The following is a 26321-nucleotide window of genomic DNA, read 5'->3' on the forward strand; positions in this document are numbered from 1 at the left end:
TACTTTTAACATGAGTTAAAAGCCTAGTTGGAAATTCACAAAGGAATAGCAGGAAAGAAATGGCAACTAACATTAAGATGTTAATGAGGGTGAGTGGGGGAGGGATCTTGAGAAGGGAAGGAATCTCTGATATTTTTTCCTTTATATTTGGAAAAATAGTACAGAGAGTTTTCCTTTGCCCAGCTTTGTCTAACATTAACATCGTATGTAACCATAGTATAATTATGAAAACTAGGAATGAACATAGGTACCATACTTGATACAGGCTGGGACCTGGGACCTGGGACCCTTTGCTGTAGTGCTTGCACCTGGACAAACGTCTCCTCCAGCAACAAAATACAAAGGAACTAAAAATAATTGTGTACATGCGCAGTTGGGGAAAATTATGAACAAGATACAAAAAGACCAAAAACCCAAGTGCCACTTCTGAGGAACTGGGAGCAAAAGCGCCCTGCACACAGCACCACCAAAGGAGTGGGCAGACCACCTAAGCCACCCCTCCAGCCCGACCCGACCCCTGTACCCACTCCTACCCTCATCCCATATAAGGAATCAGCTTGCCTCCCCCTAGGGAGCGAGCAAGGGAACCTGTTGTTTGTTTTCGCTCCCTCCTGCTGCAGAAGGGGCCCCAGTAAACCACTGCCTGAATTTCTTGTCTGGCCTCTTATCAATTTCTATTAATTAAGGGGGCCAAGAACCCTGGTGGGTAACATACTGACTGAAATTACAGACTTAATTCTAATTTCACCAGTTTTATCACTGGCAGTTTTCTATTGCCACTGTAACAAATTACCAAAAACATGGTGGCTTAAACAGTACAAATTTATTATCTTATAGTTCTGTAGGTCAGAAGTCCAACACAGGTCTCATCTGGCTAAAATCAAGGTGTCAGCAGGGCTGTATTCCCTTCTGAAGGCTCTATGGGATAATGCGTTCTTTGCCTTTTCCAGCTTCTAAAGGCCACTCACATTCCTTGGCTCATGGTTCCCTTCCTCCATCTTCAAAGCCAGTAATATTGCATCTCTCTGAAAGGTTCTCAGTTTCTAAGGTCTCATGTGACTAGAATGAACCCACCTGGATAATCTAGGATATTCTTCCCACCTTGAGGTCTTTAGCCTTAATCACATCTGCAACAGTCTCTTTTGCTATGTATGACTACATATTTATAGATTCTGCATATTAGGATGTGTACATCTTTGGTTTTTTGTTTTTGTTTTTGTTTTTTTGCGGTACGCGGGCCTCTCACTACTGTGGCCTCTCCCGTTGTGGAGCACAGGATCTGGACGCGCAGGCTCAGCGGCCATGGCTCACGGGCCCAGCTGCTCCGTGGCATGTGGGATCTTCCCGGACTGGGGCACGAACCCGTATCCCCTGCATCGGCAGGCGGACTCTCAACCACTGTGCCACCAGGGAAGCCCAGGATGTGTACATCTGTGAAAGGCCATTACTCTACCTTGCACACGTAGTTGATGTAGTTAATTTCTTTTTTCCAAATGGCCACTCAGTTGTCCCTACGCTATTTATTTTGGACACCAAATACTATTTATTTTGAATACCAATGGTTCTGAAAACCATTCTTGATTTCTCTAATAGGAGTTAGTCTCTCACTTCTGATTACCTAAGATGTTTTGTTTATACTACTGTTTTTCTCTGTTTTGACCAATAATTAGTGCTATTCCTATTTTTTATCCCTTACTGAGTCTTAACTCCTAAAGGCAAACATTACTGAGCTCATCTTTGTATTTCTTCAATGCTTAGCACACAATGGGCTACTTAATATATATTTGCTAAACGCTAATAATGATTAACCTGAATTATTAAGAAAATTCCAATTCACTCAAGAAAGTAGGGGAAATATCTAATACATCTGAAGGAAAAAAAACCTCAACATTATTAAAATAAAACCAAATCTGGTGTTTAAAGAGGAAAAATTTAGTATCTGAAATATGCACTTCTGTAGACCACCTTAGTTCCTGCTAATGAGGTACATGTTGATTTTCTTATGACTAGAAGAGACTGCTGATCTTACTCAAGTTCACAGAGTATGATTATTAAGGAAGATGGCTTTAAGGGATAAAATAATGAGAAATGAAGGGTCAAAACTAAGAAAGATAACACTCCCCCTAAGTGAGGTCTATTAGTCTATTGGATAGTCTCCCAGAGGTTATCATGGAAGCCTGAAAAAGTATCATATAATGTGAAAGACGTTTTTTCATTGTCAGGGGAGATGAACTAGATGAATTTAATTGAAATTTTCTAGCTCTCATTTCTAGGACTCTAAGAATAACAGCATCATAGATGAAGGGGAGCTTTGGAGCCTATTAGTTGTTTAAAAAAATAAAATTCTTCCTGCCTCTGGTGAAACAAAATGTGCCTAAAACCCATATTATGGAATTGGTGGTGAGCAAAAGGTACAAGTAAAACAACGTAATTACTCTTTACTAATGCCTATCAGGGTAGGCTTTTATTTATTTATTTTTAAAGTATAGAATAAAGTGGGGGAAGGCAGGGAGAAATGTACAATGGAAAAGATTTTACTAGGCATATTTATATAACTTCTAGAGGCTATTTCCTAACTGTACTCCTTTCTAATGCTGCAAAGATTTTTTTCCATTATGAATTTAGGCCCCCAAATATTAATAAATTGGTTCTTAGTACATGATACCTTTTAATCTGCAAACCTGAAAGGATCTTAAAATATTTGTGTGGTATTTCATTATCATAAAAAAGGCACCATAGGCCTTAGAAGAGGTCAAAAAATTTGCTCTTGGTCACACAAGGGAGATGCTAGCCGAACATACATTAAAAAATACGGTTCTTACCACTCTTTTCCCTGTTCTATGTCCAAATTCTTAAATGGTAATAATATGAAGTCTTGTACTGATACTCTGGCATAATTAAAAATGCAGGTGACACTGGCCCTAGATCACATGGGCAGAAGAGTGCAAAGCCTTTTTCAACTGCAGGTAGCTGATTTTAATGGAGAAGTTCTCCTGAGTGACAGTGATGGTCTCACTGACTGCATAAGATATGAGCCCACATAGCCAAGGACAGATATCAAGTTTTGACCTTCACTTCTGCCAGATGTAGTATCTTTTTTTTTTCATTTAACTTTTAAAAGGCTGAGAGAAGACCACATTACTACACCTCCAATTATTCTCTGGGTGAGAAGCAAACTAAGGTAGTCCCCATGAGTCATTCTTTCTACCATTAATCTAATAGGGCTGCCGTGAAAGAAAATTATTTCTTTCTACTCACTGTATTCCACCCTTAATTCTATTTTACTTAACAGATTAATGTACAATCTTTTTTTAAAAATCCAGTATACAATGTTGATTAATTTAAAACCATCACCTAATGATGAAGATGCTATGGCATAAAAGGTTAATGTCTTTACAATGTGCATACGCTGGGCAATCATGAATGTCACCTATTTATTGAGTTTTCATAAACAGATTAGGAAAAAGAAAAGGTCATTGCTGGAGTTGTAAGATAAATAAGATACAGTCTTGATTTTCTAAAAGAGCGGTTTTAAAAAAATATTGTCATTAATTTTTTAAAGTTTTATTTTTATTGAAGTATAGTTGATTTACAATGTTGTGTTAGTTTCAGCAAAGTGATTTAGTTACAGATACATATATATCTTTTTTTTTTCAGATTCTTTCCCCTTATAGGTTATTACAAAATACTGCGTACAGTTCCCAGTGCTATACAGTAAATCCTTGTTGGTTACCTATTTTATATGTAGTAGTGTGTATGTGTTAATCCCAAACTCCTATTTTATCCCCCTTCTCCCCTTTCCCCTTTGTCAACCATAAGTTTGTTTTCTATGTCTGTGGGTCTATTTCTATTTTGTATATAAGTTCATCTGTATCATTTTTTTAGATTCCACATATAAGCAATATCATATGATATGTCTTTCTCTGTCTTACTTCAATTAGTATGATTATCTCTAGGTCCATCCATGTTGCTGCAAATGGCATTATTTCATTCTTTTTTATGACTGAGTAATATTCCACTGTATAAAAATACCACATCTTCCTTATGTATTCATCTGTTGATGGACATTCGGGTTGCTTCCATGTCTTGGCTGTTGTAAATAGTGCTGCAGTGAACACTGGGGTGCATGTGTCTTTTTGAATTATGGTTTTCTCTGGATATATGCCCAGGAGTGGGACTGAGGACCAGATGATAGCTCTATTTTCAGTTTTTTAGGAACCTCCATACTGTTCTCCATAGTAGCTGTACCAATTTACATTACCAAAACTACAGTAATCAAAACAGTATGGTACTGGCACAAAAACAGAAACAGAGATAATGGAACAGGACAGAAAGCCCAGAAATAAACACATGCACCTATAGTCAATTAATCTAAGACAAAGGAGGCAAGAATATACAATGGAGAAAAGATAGTCTCTTCAATAAGTGATGCTGGGAAAACTGAACAGCTACAAGTAAAAGTATGAAATTAGAACATTCTCAGACACCACACACAAAATAAACTCAAAATGGATTAAAGACATAAATGTAAGACCAGATACTATAAAACTCCTGGAAGAAAACACAGGCAGAACACTTTTTGACATAAATGGCAGCAATATCTTTTTGGATCCATCTCCTAGAGTAATGGAAATAAAACCAAAAATGAACAAATGGCACCTAATTAAACTTAAAAGCTTTTGCACAGCAAAGGAAACCACAAACAAAATGAAAAGACAACCCTCAGAATGGGAGAAAATATTTGCAAATGATGTGACCAATAAGGGATTAATCTCAAAATATAAAAACGGCTCACACAGCTCAATATCAAAAAACCAAACAACCCAATCAAAAAATGGGCAGAAGTCTAAATAGACATTTCTCCAAAGAAGACATACAGATGGCCAAAAGGCACACAAAAATATGCTCAACATTGCTAATTATTAGAGAAATACAAGTCAAAACTATAATGAGGTATCACCTCATACCAGTCAGAATGGCCGTCATCAAAAAGTCTACAAATAGGGCTTCCCTGGTGGTGCAGTGGTGGCCTTCCTAGGCAGAAATGTGCAAAGAAACCTGAGAAAACTTGTTTGAGGAACTTAAGTTTGATAAAGATGGAGCACTAAGATGGAGCACTCTTTAAGTCTGGAGGCTTAAAGAACTGGGAGTAGGGAAGGGGGTATTGGGTATAAAGAAATAAGACTGGAAGGGCAGCAGAAAACTAGATAATGAAAGGCTCTCTGTGCCAAGTTAACTTTGGTTTTGATCACCCAGTAAAACACAAGTTAAACGCAAAAGGTTTCGGCACATAACTGATGCTTTTTGAAGGAAAAGCTAGCTATGTCTGAAGACATTCAAATGAAGGGAAGGAAGAATGGAGAGAGGGAGGAGAGTGGAAAGAACCCACTGTGCAAGCCAAATAAAATGTACAAAATTTGGTCACATCCATGGGTGTGGGACCATACAGAGCTACTAAAGGACTTTAACCAAGGGAGAGTCAAGTAATGATCAGATTTAAATTTTAAAGAGACCACTCTGGCAGCAGTGTGAAAGCTAAAGTGGGTGAAGGAGGAATCGGAGGCCAGGAGATGAGTTAAAATCCCCACTGTATTAGCTGGGACCAACTACATATTTTGAGGGGCTCAGTACAAAATATTAGAGCTCTTATTCAAAAAGCAGGAAAACAGTGCCAGTAAGTACTAAAATAGAAAATGTTTCCCAGCGGTCTCTCTCTCCATCTGCTATGGTATTTTTCATTTGCTATTTAATGTCATGTTCCCTCGGGCATTAAGGCAAGAAGTGCAGACCTTCACAGATGCCTGGGGCCCTAGCCCACAACTCACTGTGTGGGTGACCCACTGGCTGTTAGGTTGCCCCTCCCCAGCCACCAAACCCATGTGCCATGCCCTGGCCCAGGGCAGGGAAGTTGAGCCAGGTTTCTTCCCTTCCCATGGCTGCCACTCCAACTCACTAGGTACCTGGAATTGGGGATGAACAGAGGCTTGCCTCAGTTGGGTTGTGGTCTCTGGCCACCTGTCAGACACCAGTGAAGATGACAGGTAAGGGCAAGGACAGCCCTGCCAAGAGTGCACAGCCTAATCCCTACCTTTCTTATGCTTGTGCACAGGCCCCGCGAGGGTCAGAGAGTGATAGCTGTGGCTGGGTGAGGCAGAGAGAGGAAGGGAGGCTGGTGTTCCAGTGGGTGGGAAAGTGGGGAATGTAGAATCCAGCCCAGAGAGGCAGTGGGAGGTGGTACTGTGCCTTGGTTCCAAGTCCCTGCAGGTGCTCCATTATCCCATTGGACTTCACTTACAAAACACAAATCACAAATCCAAAAATGAATCATTAAGAGTTTTGAGATGGCAACCACTGAGCATTAAACTCTATGCAGAGGGCCTTCCTGAGTGCAGGCCCTGTGCATTACACTGGTCTCATACTCATGAAGCCAGGCCTGACTCTTAGATTTTTGGCTCTGGGGAAGTGAAGAAATTTGTAGTACTACAAAGTTAGAAATTCAGAGGGAAAACAGTTTTGGGGAAAAACATAAGTGGGTACAGTTTGGAGCAAGCTAAATTTAAATTACTATGGGACACTGAAACTAGGCATTAGGAGAATACTAACAGAAGACTGTTTAGAAGGCTGTCAAAACAATATCACTTTATATTTCCTGATTTGTGGATCATTAATTACATTGCTATAAAAAGTCATAAAACCATCCCTCTAATATGAAGATCTCAGCACTAACAAAAGCTAAAAGAGTATTCCATGCAAATGGAAAAGAAAAGAAAGCTGGGGTAGCAATACTTATATCAGGCAAAATAGACTTTAAAAGAAAGATTGTAGCAAGAGACAAAGAAGGACATTACATAACGATAAAGGGATCAATCTAACAAGAAGATATAACAATTGTAAATACATGTGTACCCAACATAGGAGCACCTACATATATAAAGCAAATATTAACAAACATAATGGGAGAAACTGACAGTAATAGTAAACAGGCAGTAATAGTAAGTGACCTTAATACCCCACTTACATCAGTGGACAAATTATCCAGACAGAAAATCAGTAAGGAAACACTGGCCTTAAATGAAACATTAGACGAGATGGATTAATAGGTATATAATGAGAACATTTCATCCAAAGACAGCAGAATGCACATTCTTTTCAGGTGCACATGGAACATTCCCTTGGATAGATTACATGCTAGGTCACAGAACAATTCTCAATAAATTTAAGAAGATTAAAATCACATCAAATATCTTTTCTGCAGTATGAGACTAGAAATCAAACACTAGGGGAAAAAAACTCCAAAAACAGCATGCTAGCAAACAACGAACAGGTCACTGAAGAAATTAGAGGAAATTAAAAAATACCCAGAGAAAAATGATAAATGAAAACACAGTGATCTAAAATCTAAGGGACATAGTAAAAGCAGTTCTAAGAGGGAATTTTATAGTGATACAAGTCTACCTCACAAAACAAGAAAAATCTCAAATAAACAGTCTAACCCTACACCTAAAGGGACTTGAAAAAGAAGTACAAACAAAACTGAAAGTTAGGAGAAGTAAAGAAATAATAAAGATCAGAGTGGAAATAAATAAAATAGAGACAAAAAAGACAATAAAAAAGATCAGTGAAACTAAGAGCTGGTTCTTTGAAAAGATAAAAGAAATTGATAAACTTTTAACTCTTCAAGAGAAAAAGAGATAGGGCTCAAATCAATAACATCAGAAGTGAAAAATGAGAAGTTACAACTGACAGCACAGAAAGACAAAGGATCATAAGAGACTAAGAGGAGCAACTATATGCCAATAAAGTGGACAACCTAGAAGAAATGAACAAATTTCTAGAAATGTATAATCTCCCAAGACTGAATCAGGAAGAAATAGAAAATATTAACAGACCTATTACCAGTTATTGATTAATTTATTAATTTATTAAATTATTTATTTTTGGCCACACTGTGTGGCTTGTGGGATATTAGTTCCCTAACCAGAAACTGAACCTGGGCCCATGGCAGTGAAAGTGCTGAGTCCTAACAACTGGACCGCCAGGGAATTCCCTGAATCAGTAATTTAAAAAACTCCCAATACACAAAAGTCCAGGATTAGATGGCTTCACAGGTGAATTTTACTAAATATTTAAAGAAGAATTAACACCTATCCTTCTCAAACTACTCCAAAAGTTGAAGAGAAAGGAATGCTTCCAAACACAGTCTATGAGGCCAGCATCACCCTGATACCAAAACAAGACCAAGATATCAAAAAAAAAAAAAAAGAAAGATAAAAAGGAAGGAAGAAAGAAAGAAAATTACAGGCCAAGATCACTGATAACACAGATTCAAAAATCCCCAATAAAATATTAGCAAACCAAATCCAACAATACATTAAAAAAAATCACATACCATGATCAAGGTGGATTTATCCCAGGGACACAAGAATTTTTCAGTATTTGCAAATCAATCAATGTGATACACCACATTAACAAACTGAAGAATAAAAATCACATGATTATCTCAATAGATGCACAATAAGCTTTCGACAAATTTCAACATCCATTTATGATAAAAATTCTCCAGAAAGTGGGCATAGTGGGAACACATACCTCAACATAATAAAGGTAATATATGATAGGCCCACAGCTTACATCATACTCAGCAGTGAAAAGCTGAAATTATTTCCTCTAAGATCAGGAACAAGACAAGGAGGCACACTCTTGCCACTTTAATTCAACATAGCATTGGACGTCCTAGCCACAGCAATCATACAAGAAAAATAAATAAAAAGGAATCCAAACTAGAAAGGAAGAAGTAAAACTGTCACTGTTTGCAGATGACACGATACTATACTTAGAAAATCCTAAAGACACCACCAGAAAACTACTAGAGGTCATCAATGAATTCAGTCAAGTTGCAGGATACAAAATTAATATACAGAAATCTGTTGCATTTCTATCCACTATCAAAAAACTGTCAGAAAGAGAAATTAAGGAAACAATCTCATTTACAATTGCATCAAAAAGAATAAATCTACCTAAGGAGGTAAACGACCTGTACTTGGAAAACTATAAGACACTGATGAAAGAAATTTAAGACAAAAAAAAAAAAAAAAAAAGGGATGGAAAGATATACAATGTTCATGATGGGAAGAATTAATGTTGTTAAAATGAGCATACTACCCAAGGCAATCTACAGATTCAATGCAATACCTATCAAAATACTAAGGATATTTTTCACAGAACTAGATAAATAACTTTAAAATTTGCGTGGAAACATAAAAACCCCTGAATAGCCAAAGTAATCTTGAGAAAGAAGAACAGAGCTGGAGGAATCACACTCCCTGACTTCACACTATACTACAAAACTACAGTAATCAAAACAGTATGGTATTGGTATAAAAACAGACACACAGATCAATGGAACAGAATATAGAGCGCAGAAATAAACCCATGTTTATGTGGTCAATTAATCTATGACAAAGGAGGCAAGAATATACAATAAGGAAAAGACAGCCTTTTCAATAAATGGGAAAACTGAAGAGTTATATGCAAGAGAATCAAATTGGATTACGTTCTCACACCATATACAAAAATAAAATCAAGATGGATTAAAGACCCAGATGTAAGACCTGAAACCATAAAACTCCTAGAGGAAAATATAGGCAGTATACTCTTTGACATCAGTCTTAGCAATATTTTTTTGGAGCTGTCTCCTCAGGCAAGGGAAACAAAAGCAAAAATAAACAAGTGGGACTACAACAAACTTAAAAGTTTTTGCACAGTAAGGAAACCATCAACAAAAAGACAGTCTACTGAGTAGAGTAAAATATTTGCAAACAATATATCCAATAAGGGGTTAATATCCAAAATATACAAAGAAGTTATACAACTCATCATCAAAAAAACAAACAAGCTGATTAATAAATGGGTGGAGGACCTGAAGAGATATTTTTTCCAGAGAAGACATACAGATGGCCAACAGACACCTGAAAAGATGCTCAAGATCACTAATCATCAGGGAAACACAAATCAAGACCACAATGAGATAACACCTCACACCTGTCAGAATGGCTATCATCAAAAAGACAACAAATAAGAAGTGGTGACAAAGAAGTAGAGATATGGGAACCTTTATACACTGTTGGTGGGAATGCAAATTGGTACAACCACTATGGAAAACAGTATGGAGGTTCCTCAAAAGATTAGAAGTAGAACTACCATAACAGTCACCAATTCCACTTCCGGGTATTTACCTGAAGGAAACAAAAACATTAATTTGAAAAGATATGCACAGCAATGTTCACTGCAGCATTATTTACAATAGCCAAGATATGGAAACAACCTAAGTATCTATTGATAGATAAATAGATGAAGAAGATGTGGTATGTATGTGTATGTATATGTATGTTTGTGTGTAACACACACACACACTAGACTGCTGGCCATTAAAAAAATAAAATAAAATCTTGCCATTTGTGACAACATGGATGGATCTAGAGGGTATTTTGCTAAGCGAAATAAAGTCAGACAGAGAATGACAAATACAGTATGATCTCACTGCTATGTGGAATGTAAAAACAAAACAAACAAATAAAACAAAATGAAAATCAGACTCATAGATACAGAGAACAGATGGCGGTTGCCAGAGAAGAGAGAGTGAAATAGGAGGGGGATTAAGAGGTACAAACCTCCAGTTATAAAATAAATAAGCCATAGGGATGTAACATATAGCATAAGGAATATGGTGAATAATATTGTAATAACTTTGTATGGGGACAGATCATTAATAGACTTATCATGGGGACAATTTCATTGTATGCAAATGTCAAATCACTATGCAGTACACCTGAAAAGAACATAATATTGTACATCAACTAGTTTTCAGTTAAAAAATAAGTAAATGATAAATTGAAATTCATAGATGTTTAATATAAAACAAACAAACCATTTAAAGATCCAGTGGAGTGGTACTGGCATTGATTATAAAATTAAATGGCCTGATGGTAGGAAGGCACCTCAGGGGTATTACTGTTTACCAGCAATGCTTGTACCTTGTTGACTATAGGTATAGCTAAGAAGTACAAAAATACCTTTCTGTACAGCTAACCTTAGCAAATCAAGAATTTGGCAAGGTTTCCTTTATATATTTCTAACTTCCTAACTTCTTTGAAAGGAGAAAGCATCTGATATCAGTTATACTTAGTGGTTAACTATATGCTCCCCTAAGTGAGTATTAGCCCTTCAAAACATTTATCTCTGGTTGTGATATGAAAGGAGTTAAGCCTCTACTTCCCCATTAAAACAGAAGAAAAATATCTTGGCTTTGAGGAGATGGCCTTATTACTATAAGGCCTTATTACTATCCTTAAGAAAGAACTATATTTGAGTTCATCCTGTCCTCTCTCTCAAACAGCCCTCTTCTCCTGGGCAGGATAAGGTGGAATCTCCACTAATTAGCACTATTGCAAACCTATTTCTAGGAATAACCATAGATTGAGGAGGTTTTCCATCATTCTTTGATTCTTTCAAGTTTAGGATCTTGGCAATATTCCCTGCCATTCTTGCTCTCTTCCTCCAGGTATTTGCTATCTGCTTTCTATCCTCCTTAAGGGGTTGTATCTATCCTTAATCGTTTTTTCTTTTCTCCAAATTTTACATTTTCTAGGGTGTTTATTGTTAAAAGATTTTAAAATTACACCCGTTCTGATTACAAAATGATTTAGAGGTATAGTTAATATTTAATATCTTCAGACTATAATTTTTCTTTTCTGACATCCCTATGTTTATTATATTATTTTTACCTCTGGTAGTAATATTTTGATAGACATATAATATGAATATGTATTCATATATATATGAACATAAATGTTCTCTTTATTGAAAAAGTTATCACTGAAGGGTAATCCTACTATTTTAACTCCATGCAGATGGTCAGGAAAGAGAAGAAAGATGCATAAAGAATCTTTAAGCAGCAGAGGAAAGAACTTTAAGTGTCCTGGAATACAACAGCAATGAGAATATAAAAATTGAAACAGGATTGTAGCTCCGGTGCTATGAATTCAAATTGAATATTTTACTGCTAAAACAGATTCTTAGGCTGGTCAGAGGCCACTCTGCCACAATAAAGCAAGTATTTTGTAAAATTAGACTGGTCATCTGAACTGACTGTGGTAAACACTCAGAGGGCAACTAATCTACAACACAGCAACTTGTTTGTGAGCGATAGCATGCCACTGAGAAACTATCACTTGCTAGTTTTTTACGGCAGACTTGAAGGTACAAAAGAAGGCACTGATGTCCACAGGGAATACATTGACTAAGTGGGTTCCTAATACTTTAACCACTCATTTAGACAAATAGTTCTTAACCCTGGTTGCACGTTAGAATCAACTGGAAAGGTTTTAAAAAATACAGAAGACTGGGCTCTAGTCCAGAGATTTGATTTAACTGGTGTGAGGTGGAGCCCAGGCAGCAGTATTTTTTGAGTTCCTTAGATGATTTTTGTGTACAGCCAGAGTTGAAAACCACTGGTTTAGACAATGAACACTTTCTGGTCTTTATTAAGTGGGCATGAAGCTTTCTGTCTCTTTGGTTACCTTGGAAAAACAAAGATCTTATTGAGAATTCTATTCAAAACAATGGATAATACCAACTGAGCCCGATATCTCAATACTTAAGAAAGGATGTAACATTACTTTTTTTTTCTTTTTTACAGAATTTAACTTAGTCTACATTTATTCCTCTAAGGCTTTACTTTCTTCTAAAAGCTATGCAAAGGTTCCATCTTTTGACAATCTTTTGTACCTAGTATGTCTGATTGGGAATGCTCAGGAGTCACTGTGACAAGAACACAAGGAGGGTTACATAGGAATATTCGGTTACTGCTTTAGTTCAACTTTGCATTCTGGTTGTCTTGGCATGTATTTTAGTGCCTGAATTCTTTCAGAGCCAAGCTCAAGGCTTATATAAATGAAGCAGCTGCGACTGCATTGTGTTACGTTCACAGGGAAGGCCAACTCAGACCATTGTGTTATGGAAATGAAAACACTAAGCAAAGCACCTGGCCCAGTACACAGCAGCTTTCTTTCAGCCAAAGCTAAATTGATGGCATCGTCTAAGGAGAAGCGATACAAAAATCATAAATATCAATAGTCACTTTATAAATAGAATATTAAAGAAAGAAGCCTGTCGCAAAAACTCAGGCAATGTGAAACAAATATATACAATTACAAGATGTTAGCATATTCCCTTTCTGAATTAAATTTAAGTACCTGGATAACTTTTCATTAGTTTACTCATTCCTTCCCAGTCACTCTTGTAACATCATTTAAATGTAGTTTTAACAATATATAAAACATACAATGGATATTTTATTTAAAGGAAAACACAAATATGACAAAGGCAAAAAGTCTAGCAGGATGTTAAAGAAAAAAGTGAAAAATAGGATCTTTAAAAAGAGGCAAAAAACTATTCAAATGACTAAAATTGTTCTTGAAGAATCTAACAGTCAAAACTCAAATCTGCAAAAACATTGCGAGCTTATACATATGTCTGACACCTAAATGGTTCAAAGAAATATCCACAGAGATAAATCATTAAATAAAGAATCCTACCTAGTTTCACTTCCCAACCTAAGTAGAAAGAGTATACACTACATACATAAAATACCATAGCCCTGGATTCCAAATATAAATTAAGATCTCTCTTTGTTGAAGAGAAAAAAAAGGTAACTATTTTGCACAGGTGCACTCCTTTACTCCAAATGATCTCTTAGTGGTTATTAAATGGTTTAGTAATCCACTTGACTAGAGACATCATCTGTAATACCAAGAGAGTAAGTAAGTGTGAAACACAGTCACTTGATTCAGGTTCTTAGATAACTCATTTATATTTTATCCACTCAACAATTACTTGTTGAATGTTTCCTATGTGCAAGGCTCTGTTGTTAGGCATTGGGGTAGCTACAAAGATAACTCTACTCAATGCTCTGCGGTGACCTAAATGGGAAGGAAACCCAAAAAAGAGGGGATATATGTATACGTATAGCTGATTCATTTTGCTGTACAGTAGAAACTACCACAACATTGTAAAGCAACTATACTCCAATTAAAAAAAAAAGTTAAGTAGAAGAGATATTTATTGTCTAATGAGGCAACAGACCTACAAACAAATAACTGCAACTGGAATTAAGGTGAAGAGATATGGAATCAGAGTGGAGGAAGAAGTGAATAACTACCCTGCAGATCTCTGCTTTTCTGATGCCTATGATTAGATATAAGTACAAATACATTTAAACATTCCCAAAAGCTGAGACCTTACCTTAACCTATAGGTTCAGTGGCCATATGACTTCCTTCTTTCATTTCTTACATTCTTATTTTTAAACTTATTGACTCTGCTGTCTATCTGCATAAATATGGATTAGACTAAGTAAGGAATATACATGAATATACTACTTACTAGTTATCCATTTTAAGTTTAGAAAATATAAATTTGGGGGAATAAGGAAGATATACAAATATACATATCCTTTCTGCCTTATCTAGCAGCAGTCAGCAGGATGCAAACAACTCTTATCCACTGGCTTCTGGGGATCTCTCAAAGGCTAACCACTACTCTATAACTACCAGCAGTGTCAGCTGATAGCCAGGGGTGGGTGCTGGACTGGCCTTTGATTGAATGATAGCCCCTTACCTATCACCCTGAGTTGAGATAGTGATAGCAAGAAGAGTCACTTAGGTTAGAGTCAAGTAATTTACCAGTATGTCCCAGTATTTATATAACTTGGTCTAGCTTTTAAGCCAAGACAAATATTTCAATTAAACCAATCTTTAATGCTTTAGTGGCCAGCAAAATTTAGTTAAGCTTGACAAACAAACCCACTCACAGTCTTGCCCCAACCTACCTCTCCATCCTCTCTCTAGCCATTTTTGCCTACACGCTTTTCAATTCCTGCCTCGAAAAGCACGAAATGCTTTCCCATATTCCCTTGAAGTGTGAGTCACCTTATGAAGTGTGTCTTTCCAAAATGCTATTCCCTCAGGCTGGAATACTCTCCTTCCCCTCTCAACTATTTTCATTCAGCCTTTGAAACGCAGCTGAAATACCGGCTCCTTGACAAAGCCTTAGCTTACACAGCGCATTGTTAAAAACCGGTGTCACCACGCTCATCTACCTCCTTACGAATCTGGTCATTTTTCTGTCTCTTGCTACTAGACTATAAGTTCTCTTGTATGGAAATTCTGTTGTGTTCATTTCTGTTTCCCCAGTACCAAGTAGAGCGCCAACAAAGCATCAATAGTCTCATCAATATCAATTGGTGAATCACCAATACTTTGCCCAAAGTAAGCATTCATCAAGTGTGTCATTGTCAACAATTTTCATCAAGACTTGTTAAAAATCAATTTCATCTGCCCTCAGTAAGCCTGAAAATAGATCTAGGAAGAATAAGGCCCTTTTGGAGAGTCCACAACTAGCTCCTTTTTGGGTCCTCCTGATGGGTAGTGAACCTGCTGTTCACCACAGCAAAGACACCTGAGTCTTAGAACCACAAGTACTTGTGCTTAAATCTCACCCCTGCCCCTTCATAAAGTTAACACGAAAATGATCTTTGAGGTACTATATAAGTAACTAAAAGTTAAGTATCTCAGTTAGGTTCCTTTTTGTACTGCTTTCCCATATTCAGAAAGTCTTTTGTGATATTTATTATAAAAATATTTTGTGTTGATCTGAAAACTAGACATACTTCTTCTGGCAATACATTTAAGGGATGTAAGTCACATTAGCTATTGGTATCATATGGAGATTTAAAAAATACAATGTACTTCCACAGACATCCAAGTACTGCAGTGCCTCATTTAGCCAGCATATTTTGGTTTCTCTTAAAAGAATATAAATTATTTATCCAGCATTAACAAGGAGTGAGGAACTTCACAAACTAGATTTTTTGGAATAGCAATTTTTTAAACCTTCACATATCTTTAAGATTTTAAATATTCTCAATGGATATATATCACACAATATTACACAGTTTCCAGTTTTTAAAAAAAGCCTGGTACAAACAATATAATTTCACTTTTCCTTGATGATTCAGGACTATTATTATCAATGTCAATTACTGCACTATGCACCATCCATCCTGTAATAAAATGGTACCCTTAAGGACTATCAATAAGTAAAAGGCTATCTTCCTTTATCCTAAATGAATTCAGATTGTTTTTATGACTCCTTGTTTTTCATTTTCTCTACCTCCTCCCTCTACTCATTGACATTTTTTTTTTTTGCCATTAAAAAAATTGCAGTCAGTGTGTTTGTATGGTTATTTTTCCAAACAATTGCCTAGATGAAGGCACGTGAATGGCTAAATTCTACTCGAGAGCTAAGTGCATGGGCTTTGTGACTGCAATTTGCTAGTCGGGGACCCTTCTTTCCCTCAATATTTCTAAATCCATGACGTGGCCGAGATTGTAAAAGGAATAACAAATGAGGGAATTCCCTGGCGGTCCAGTGCTTAGGACTCAGCGTTCTCACTGCCGGGACCTGGGTTCGATCCCTGAGTAAGTGGTCTGTGAGTAGTGCTAGTCTTCATGTATATGCATTATTGGTTTATTACTTTTACTCAAAAATAATTAGTCTTATTATTAAGGTAAACCTTAAATTAGCTGTCAATTTACTGTTTAAATATAAATGAAAATTGTTTTTGCTAATTAATTCAAATTTTAAAAGGCCAGTCATGAGCTTCAGATTCAATATAGGAAGTACTTCAAAGTTACCACATTGCAGAGGAATATTCTTCTTCAGTTACTGATGTTGAAAAAAAAAAATTAAGTATTCACCGTTCTATTCTAGCATGACAGTAGGAAAAATTCTAACTCAAACCTTTTCACCAAACTCTTTATATAGATAGTTTCACCATATTTGATTGGTTTCATCAGGAAAATAAGAAGGGGAAGGGAGAGAAAAGATACTTTTTTCATTCATGAAACCAAATTTTAAATAGTTATGTCTATTAGAATAAAGAAATTTAGTAAAAGGCATGAAATCCAGTATTTTAAAACCCCTGTCACAATTTGGTTAGAATATTAATCCAACACTTGCTTGTGGTCTTTAAAAATGAGAAGATTTGTAAAAATTTGAAAGGTGTCACAATAATAGATATTCACAAACTCTACAAGGCACCTAGATATAACAAGGGGAAATCTTGCTTCTCAGGATTAATGTAAAATAAAACATTCACTTTGGTTAATTTACAAGTGAATGCCAGCTTTATATCTCAAAATACCAGTTCTACTTAAAAGGTCATCCTAACTTTAAAAAATTGTATTGGAATAAAGAACACAATGTATTAACTTGGCTGAATTAAAAGAAAAAAAATCCTTTTTTTCCCAATAGAAAAGGCTATTTCTACTTTATACTGATTTCCACTGTACCTATAATAATGACCAAGTTCACGGATGTAATTCTTTTTAAGTTTAAAAATAATTAATTTTAATAAAATGATATGATTAGAAAATGGATGAATTAAAATCTGGGTTACTCCAAGTTATATCAAAGAGGTCCAAACTGCAATTCGTAGTCAGCTGACCTGATCACTTACAGACTTTCCATCTGAGCATTCCTTCATATTTAATATTGATTCTCAGTACTGCCTAGTCAGTTTAAGGAGTATTTTTAACTGGAATATTTCTTCCAGGGTATTTCTTAAGCACTTATATAATCATCTAAAAGATGGCTTAAGCAAAGCATAGGCCAGGTTTCAGGATTAGAACTTACAACTGTCTAATTTTCTAATCTAATTTTCTGATTTTCTGCTCTGCAACTTTATGAGTCTCATCATTCTCTGCTTAGGCTCCATCACTAAAAACACTATACACCATCCTTTAAAACAAAAAAATTCCTACCAGCATCTTTATAGAATTGTGATAGGTTTTAGTTAGTAACTTGATAAAGAGATTCTTGAAGAACAAAATGTTTTGATTTCTTAGCAATTGTCTCTAACTCTAAAAAGAAAGGAGAAAAGTAAAGTATTCTTTTAGAGAAGAGAAGCACTTACTGGTACTTTGAAGGGTGAGGTATTTGCAGTATCCATAGAGTTAGGTTTCTCTGATGTACTGGTCCCTGAGATACTCCGTCTGCGGGGGGACCTTTCTGCTGGCACCTCTGGAAAAGAAAAAAAGAACATCATAAAAAACCCAAATTTAGGATCTTTCGCTAACCTGTAAAATTACTGATTTTTTTCTCACAAAAATTAGTCTGCTTTAAAGATACATTACATTCTATCTCTACCTAATTTGTTTCTTTATCTCTAAAGAGATATTATCAAGACACTAGGGAGACTTGGTCACTGTTAAGAATCTGCTTTAGTGTGACAGCTTATATCTTTATGCACATATAAAAAGTAATTTCCTCTGAGCTATGTTTAATATCTCTAAGTTCACTGAATATTTGCATCTCAGTGTATGAATCTACTTCTCTATGTCAGCAATATAGGAGTTAATATAATCCAGTGAAATTTTTTCATATTCTTGTGAACAAATTTTGCCTAGTGAACATGATTTGATGGTGTCTGCACAAAGGTCAAAGTTCAGTTCTGTGCAGATAAGATGATTCACTAGCCTGCAGCCAAAGGTCTATGAGAAGACTAAAAGCTGCTGCTAGGATAAAATAACATATATGCCTATGCTGATATAAAAATAGATCAGCTTCTCCTTGTTCTGGCAATATGACCTCACGAAGATCTTACTCTGGAATCCTAAATCTGTTCAAACTGACCTAACAAGCTTCAGATTTTGCAGATGATGTGGTATTCTCCAATTTAATTACTATACACTATATTAAGGTTACATTAAAAATTTTTATAGAGTGATATACATATATATGCATATATATATGCACATAAACACGCACACACAGATGATAGATATATACATATTATACCTTTATCACAACTGCTTCCCATCTCCACTTCAACTGACAGACATATAGGAATCCAGCTTCTCAGATAACATTAGATAATCTCAACATGGACAAGGGAAAGAAAAAACACATCTTAAAAAGAGTATTCTGTGTTATCTTCCAGATCTTAAAAAATAAGGAGTAAATCGTGACTCCGGAGACTGACATTTTGATTCCTGCTGTTCTCCCTTTAAAAGATAGATGCAGTTTAAACTTCCATTTCTGGCCTCCTGGCCCCTGGGATCCGTGCTACTTCCACTTAACAGAAAGCGTTTTTTCTCGCTCCCTCCCTGTGTCTTGCTCTTCCCCCTCCCTCTCTACAGCTTGCAGACAGAGCAAGCGAGAAAGCAACACACAGGACTGCAGCTATTCAATCAATTGTTCCGACTACACATCCTCATTAGTTACTTTCAGGCTATTAGCAGACGCCCAACCACTGCCTCCCCTCAGTTACAGCAAATTTCACTGTATTACACTAATCTGCAGAAGAAAAAACATTTCCTGAAATTTATATTCATCTAGTGCCAAAAGGACACCATTTTACACAGACCCAGTAATACACACAAATCAATCCCTCCTATGAAAATCCAGTTGGGAGTTCTTACCCTATTACTATCTTTGCGTGCTGGACACTGATTTTCTTTCCGTGACTAAACATTTCTTCACTGTGACATCCTGACCAGTAAGACATAAGCCAAATCGCAACATGCCTAATGACCGAGAGGTTGACAACACAGCGTCTTAAACGCCTGCAGTACCAGAAAGTTCCATGCTATTACTGTGTTTTAAAATTATGACCAATAACTGCCTCTCAACTTCTCTCTAACCATCTGTGGTTAAATGAGCCTTAATGTACAAAGCCATTTTCAGAATTAGGCACACACGAATTCTACTGCACATTTCTAAAAAATGGTACTATAATTAAAATTCATAGGAATGGCACAAAGCACTGAATTTAAACAAATCAGTTTGTCAGAGCACACTGAACAACAAGACCTTCAGACTCCAGGAAGATGACTTTAAAGGGTGATTATCTAAGTCAGGCAATTCTATATGGGGGGCAGGCAGGTGGGGATAGGGGCTGGTGAAGGTATAAGGAGATCTCATCTTTCATCTGATAATTACTGATCATTAGAAGATACATGAGATTGAATATTACAATATAATATATTTTAATCTCTGAATAATTGATGGAGAAACCATATTGGGAGAAAAATAAGTTCCATTAGCAAGGATAAAATGATCTAGTAAACAGTTTTCCTTAATTTGCAATGTTCTGGCTAAGGAAGAAAAAGAAACTTATCTCCTTACTGTCTTCCAAACATCTAATTTTAGTTTTCAGGCATATGAACTCATTACGTAAATATATTTCAGTGCTTTTAGCTATTTGAAATTATTTTGGCTATAATGAGCAACCACATTTCAAACCCTAACAATATGTTCTTTGTTGTACTTATCTTTAGATTCTCTTTCTGTATCATGAAAAAAAAAATCACAACTCTGATGTAGCTTAAAGAATGTCACTGGGGGCTTCCCTGGTGGCACAGTGTTTGAGAGTCCGCCTGCCGATGCAGGGGACACGGGTTCGTGCCCCGGTCCGGGAAGATCCCACATGCCGCGGAGTGGCTGGGCCCATGAGCCATGGCCGCTGAGCCTGCGCGTCCGGAGCCTGTGCTCCGCAACGGGAGAGGCCACAACAGTGAGAGGCCCGTGTACCACAAAAAAAAAAAAAAAAAAAAAAAAAAAAAAAGAATGTCACTGGGTTCAAAAAGAAGAAATTAAATTATTTTTGAAGTTTGAACAATTGCCATTAAAGAGGGAAAAGCAAGGAAACAAAATAAGCTAAATCAACTAATGATAAGAGGAGGAAGTCTACACTTCTTGACTTTCCCAGCCCTCACATCAGTGCAACTTATCTGCTGATGTCTTTGAATATTAGGGTTGCTTAGTTTTCAGAAGATTCATAACTATTTGAAAGCTGAGAGAAGAACATATACCCAAAGAACTAATGACCACTTAGAAACAGGGGAGCAGCATCAGGAAGAGCAGAATTAACAACTTGCTGGATTAGTCACAGGCTGGCCTGCATGTTAAACTCATCCAGCTACCTTTGACTTTAAAGCTCCAAGCAAAAAGTAAAGCTGCTACTATGCTCTTAAAGCTACATTTCTGCTGATTTGGATGGAAAATCTATACCAGTCCCAGTAGACCAAAATTAGACAGCTCTCTACCCTACCTGCCCCATGCTACATACTACTGCATTATTTTCACTTGCTGTAAAAATTAATATTCCTTTCATAGTCACAATATTAAATTACAGTCATTTTAAAATATGCTCTCTCTCTAAGACAAGAGGCATATGATATTGTTTCGGTAGATAAAGGTCTAAAACTAATTTGTTCACTTTCTCACCCTCTAAAAATAATATTTTTCATTTTCAGATTGAAAGGCAAAAAAACTTATAAAAAGCCCAGTTAAGTTTTAAATTTATCTCTTCATTTCCTTTGCCATTGGGTATGAACTGAGATGAGGTGACAACTCATAATAATGAGAGATAACCTCCAATACAGCTCCACATAGGATGATGTATTGAACAAAGAGAACATCTGGGTACTTTTCTTAGCAGCTCTACCAACTATCTGTGTGATTACGTGTAAGCCATTTCAACCTTTCCTGCTCTGGTCTGCATTAATAAACTGGGTTTTTCAGACCAACCAGAGATGAAGACAAGATAAATGAGTTTATATGCTTTGACCCAAAATTAGCTTTTTGGAAGAATGGGGTTCTCTAAATCCAAAATACATTATTACAATGTCATTTCCTCAAAATACACATTTTCTTCTATGTCAATGTGCTTTCTTTTAAAAGTGTGGCAAAGTAATTGACAACTAGATAATTATAAGGGCAAAGGCACTTTTGGTGGAAGATGTGCCTATTTGACAGACAGAACTCAATTCTGCCTTTCAGACCTAATAGTGTGTTCATGGCCTTTAGTTTACTTATAATGAAGTCAATGTAACAAATGGTGTTTCAGGGAGGGAAAAAGAATAGGACAGAGAAAGGGAGATGAGTAGGAACAATAATTTCACTACAGTAACTATAGTGAATAGGTAGATAGATGCATTGAGAAGGTGAGAGCCAATACTTAAGGAAGTGAAGAGGTCAGGCTTGTAGATTTATCAGGGAGGGAGACTGCAGACAGAGGGAGACCAATACAGAGCTTCTAGGGTAAAGTGCAGCTGGGAGGCCAGTGGGGCTGCTGTCAGTAAGTGGGGACAAATAATAGCTGAAGGCCTAAGAGGAATTAGGGCAGGCGTGCTCAGATCATGTAGGCTTTGTAGGCCTACACATAAGGACTTGGCTTTTTACTCTGAAGGAAAAACCACCTGGTGAAACGCACTTCATCCAAAGGTACAAGTCACAAAGAAATACTATGGAGAGACACTTATTGGCACTTTCTTAATTTTTTTTTTCCTTAGGATTTCGAATAATGAATGTGATTGAAATGATTCTAGAATATTATCATGTTTGGAAAGAGAGTAAGGAAAATGCTTATATTAACTGAGGGTTAGGTTCTAAAAGCCTCTACAAATAAATGAGAAAAGTATCTATTATGTAATATCATTATGATAAAATATCTATAAATATCAACTATATTTACTTTTTGTTCAGTCACATTTAACCAAATTTCATATAGTGTCATGTCATACATGCATATACTTAACATAAACAACATAGCTAAAACTGTCATGAATTCTGATAATGTCTATTACTTAGAGTAAGTTACAATGTTTTTTTTTTTTTTTTAAGTAGAGGAGATGATTCAAAAATACGTTTTTTTAGGAGAAAAAGATGTACTTCAAAATTATTTAAGTACCTCTTTTGTGAATAATTTGTCTAAGGCAGAAATATTTTTCTATTTTATGATAATTTGAATTAATGTTAAATGTTTGTTATGTGCTAACCACTGGGTCTAGTATCTCTCTTACTTAGTTCTTGTGGGAGCCCCTGAGGTAGTAGCAATTTATTACTCTCTTAGATGAAGGTGGAGGCAAAATCTAAAGAAGAGAATAACCTTACCAATGAGAAAGTAATTTCAGAAAATTCAAAACAAACGATAAACAGACTGAAGAAAGATATTTATAAAGTTTCGATTTGGTGGACAATGATGTAAGGAACCAAAATATCCTTCTTACAGCAAAATTCTCTAGTTATGACAGACCAGAAAAACATTACATGTTCACAGATGCAGTCAGTTGGCATATACAGTATGTCTAAATACTTCACATTAATAGCAATCCAAGCCAATTCCTAGTAGTTTTGTGTACAGAATTATAAAACATGAATGTGGGCTTCCCTGGTGGCGCAGTGGTTGAGAATCTTCCTGCTAATGCAGGGGACACGGGTTCGAGCCCTGGTCTGGGAAGATTCCACATGCCGTGGAGCAACTCGGCCTGTGAGACACAGCTACTGAGCCTGCGCGTCTGGAGCCTGTGCTCCGCAACAAGAGAGGCCGCGATAGTGAGAGGCCTGCGCACCGCGATGAAGAGTGGCCCCCGCTTGCCACAACTAGAGAAAGCCCTCGCACAGAAACGAAGACTCAACACAGCAAAATTAATTAATTAATTAATTAATTAACTCCTACCCCCAACATCTTCTTTAAAAAAAAAAAAAACATGAATGAATGTGAATGCTCTGTCAATTTTAATTATTCACAGGCCCCATTAATATTTTTGACATTATATTTAGGAAACAAGTGCTCTATTGTTATCAAAAGGAAATTCTTTAGTTCACTTCAAAAGCCTTTTCAAAAATCAAAAACATTTCAATAAAGCATGATAGAAAATTAAATACACACCAAAATGTTTGTTCACCCATTCAAGTCACTGGAATTTCAATGTGTATAGTGTTGCTGTGAATGAATCCACTTCGCTATCATCTATTTTCCCTTATATTGCATAAATGATGACAAAATAGGATGTGATAAGTCCATGGCTCAAGTTATTAATGAATGAGTTAATAAGCAAATAACTTATTTCTCCATGCTGTGAATTCTAAATTAGGAGAATGCTTCTTCCACAGGAGGCACAGAAGACACTTACTTAAGGAACAGAATAGGAAGGAAGGAATAGTATTAGGAAATGGGTTTGTACCTCTTTAGCAAGAGGGCCTTTAATAACAAATGGCAAACATGAAAGAAAAAAAAAGCCTTCATGACGTTTCATACTTTTTGTTGGAGGATTCCTTAAAGGTAATGAGAGCTTAAAGATGAAGGTAGAGAAGAATTTTATAAAGGAAAAGTGACAAGAGCAAAGAGGAGAAAATTACATCCTGCATTTATATAGTTGCTAACAACATAGCACCTGGGTGTTTTATAGACTTCACCACCTGATTTTCAGTAGGACATTTTCTGCTGTATCTCACTTTTACTGCTGTAAAGCTGAGGCACTGACAGTCACTACCATTCAGCTCCTCTGAAGTACAAATCCCCAGAGCCGCTTTAATTCATCCAATTTGTATCACTTAGACTGCAGTACTTCACTCAAACAAGCAGTCCTTTCAAGTTTGCATGTCCTAGACACATTTCAATACGTATAAATTGGTGCTAAGTACAGAAATGTGGTGAATTCTCAGAAAGTAAAGGCATCTAGTCTCCCCCACCTTTTCTTTACTTCAACAAATTTATTCCCTATTATTATTTTTAAAAAATTCTTCTTGTTAATATAGTAGGAGAACAGATTTCTCTCTGGTCAAGCAAGTATTCCATTTCTTCAACTTAGGGTTTCACATGATTATACTGGATGAGATGATAGAGAACACTTTTCACTGTCAACTGGAGAGACAGAGTTTAGAGATATTTATATGGTTATCTTAATTTTCAAATACAAAGCGTATCTATGGTTCTTAGTGATAACAACCAGGGATCTTAGTAGTAATAATAAAAGTATAACAAGGATAACTACACCACCAAACTAACATTTTTATTCCTTATTACATGCTAAGTGTCTTATATTAATTTCTCTTCAATCCTCACAATTCTCTGGAATTGGAATTATCACCCCCATTTTACAGATGAGGAAGCAAGATGTTCTATTACTCTGCCCATGTTTGCAGGGTTGGTAAAGGGCAGAATCAGAATTAGAACCCATGCAATCTGAATCTAGAGGCTATACTTTTAATCACCATGCATGCTATCCTGTTCTCCTTGTATTTTGTATAATGGATTGTAATGAAGAAAAATAAGGTAAACAATCATGGAGACTTCAATTTTCTTACTTCTTCCTAAAAATAATTCAAAGAACTTTAACAAGTGCACATGATTCTTCATATTTTAAAGAGAATTAAATCATACTCTTTGGGGATAATTTACTGCAAACAAAACCCCATCAAAGAAAACTCTCAATCCTGGAATGCTAATGCTAATAAGAACATTCTAATCAAGAAACAAAGAGGGGTAAGGCAATGTGGTAAAGAAGGAAAGTTACTTGCTTAACGTAATGGTGAAAAAATTTGAACAAAATAGGAATTAAGCTATAAAGAATATCTACCACTGATTCCTTGAATTAAAAAGTGACAAAAAGCCCTCCAAAAAATAACCCACCCTTAGGGGGATGGATGAATAAACAGAGCACAAAGGTTTTTAGGGCAGTGAAAATATTATGTATGATACTGTAAGGGTGGGTACATGTCATTACACATTTGTCCAAACCCACAAAATATACAACATTAAGAATGAGTCCTACTGTACTATGTACTTGGGGTAATTATGATGTGTTAGTGTAGGTTCATTGACTGTAACAAATGTATTACTCTGGTGGGGGTACTGATAATGGGGGAGACTATGCATTTGTGGGGACAAGGGTACACAGGAAAATCTCTGTAACTTTCTCTTAATTTTGCTGTGAACCTAAAACTGCTCTAAAAGAACAGTCTTAAAAGAAAAAGAAAACCTGCCCTTCTATCCTCATAAAGCAATCTTCAGTACACCTAAGTGGAAAGATAACTACTTAGGCCAATTCTATGAGACAAAAATAGATAAAAAAACATTGGTCAACATAAAGTTACTGTTTTGAACATTTCAATCTAGTTATTTATAAGATTTTCTTAATCTCATAGCTTCATTTTGGTGAATAATATTTTGTCTTCAACTCTGGAAGACAATAGGTCTTCTAATTTACAGAGATGCTCTAAAACCTTTATCTAAACTTTTTCTATAACTGACTTTATTAGTATGTTTCAAATATAATTCTGGGTAAACCTGATTTATTCATACCATAATTTCACTGTTCATCTCTAAAATCTTTTTTCAAAAGATCTGATCCTTGATTATGCCAGGGTCTTTTAAGACTAATTTGGGTTTTATTCCAAAACAGACATTAATAGAAA

The 26321-nt window shown here is 36.1% G+C and overlaps 1 protein-coding gene across 5 annotated transcripts in view; it reads right to left on the minus strand.

Moving 5' to 3' along the window:
* Positions 1-26321, minus strand: part of RASAL2 (RAS protein activator like 2) — a 381568-nt gene that overhangs the window by 72305 nt on the left and 282942 nt on the right. For all 5 annotated transcript variants that reach the window (XM_060091210.1, XM_060091208.1, XM_060091209.1 and 2 more), the window contains exon 4: positions 18034-18140. In XM_060091210.1, coding sequence (XP_059947193.1) covers positions 18034-18140 — 107 coding nt within the window. The remainder of the gene's footprint in view (positions 1-18033; positions 18141-26321) is intronic.

Source organism: Mesoplodon densirostris, chromosome 2, assembly GCF_025265405.1.
Source record: "Mesoplodon densirostris isolate mMesDen1 chromosome 2, mMesDen1 primary haplotype, whole genome shotgun sequence".
Taxonomy (NCBI): domain Eukaryota; kingdom Metazoa; phylum Chordata; class Mammalia; order Artiodactyla; family Ziphiidae; genus Mesoplodon; species Mesoplodon densirostris.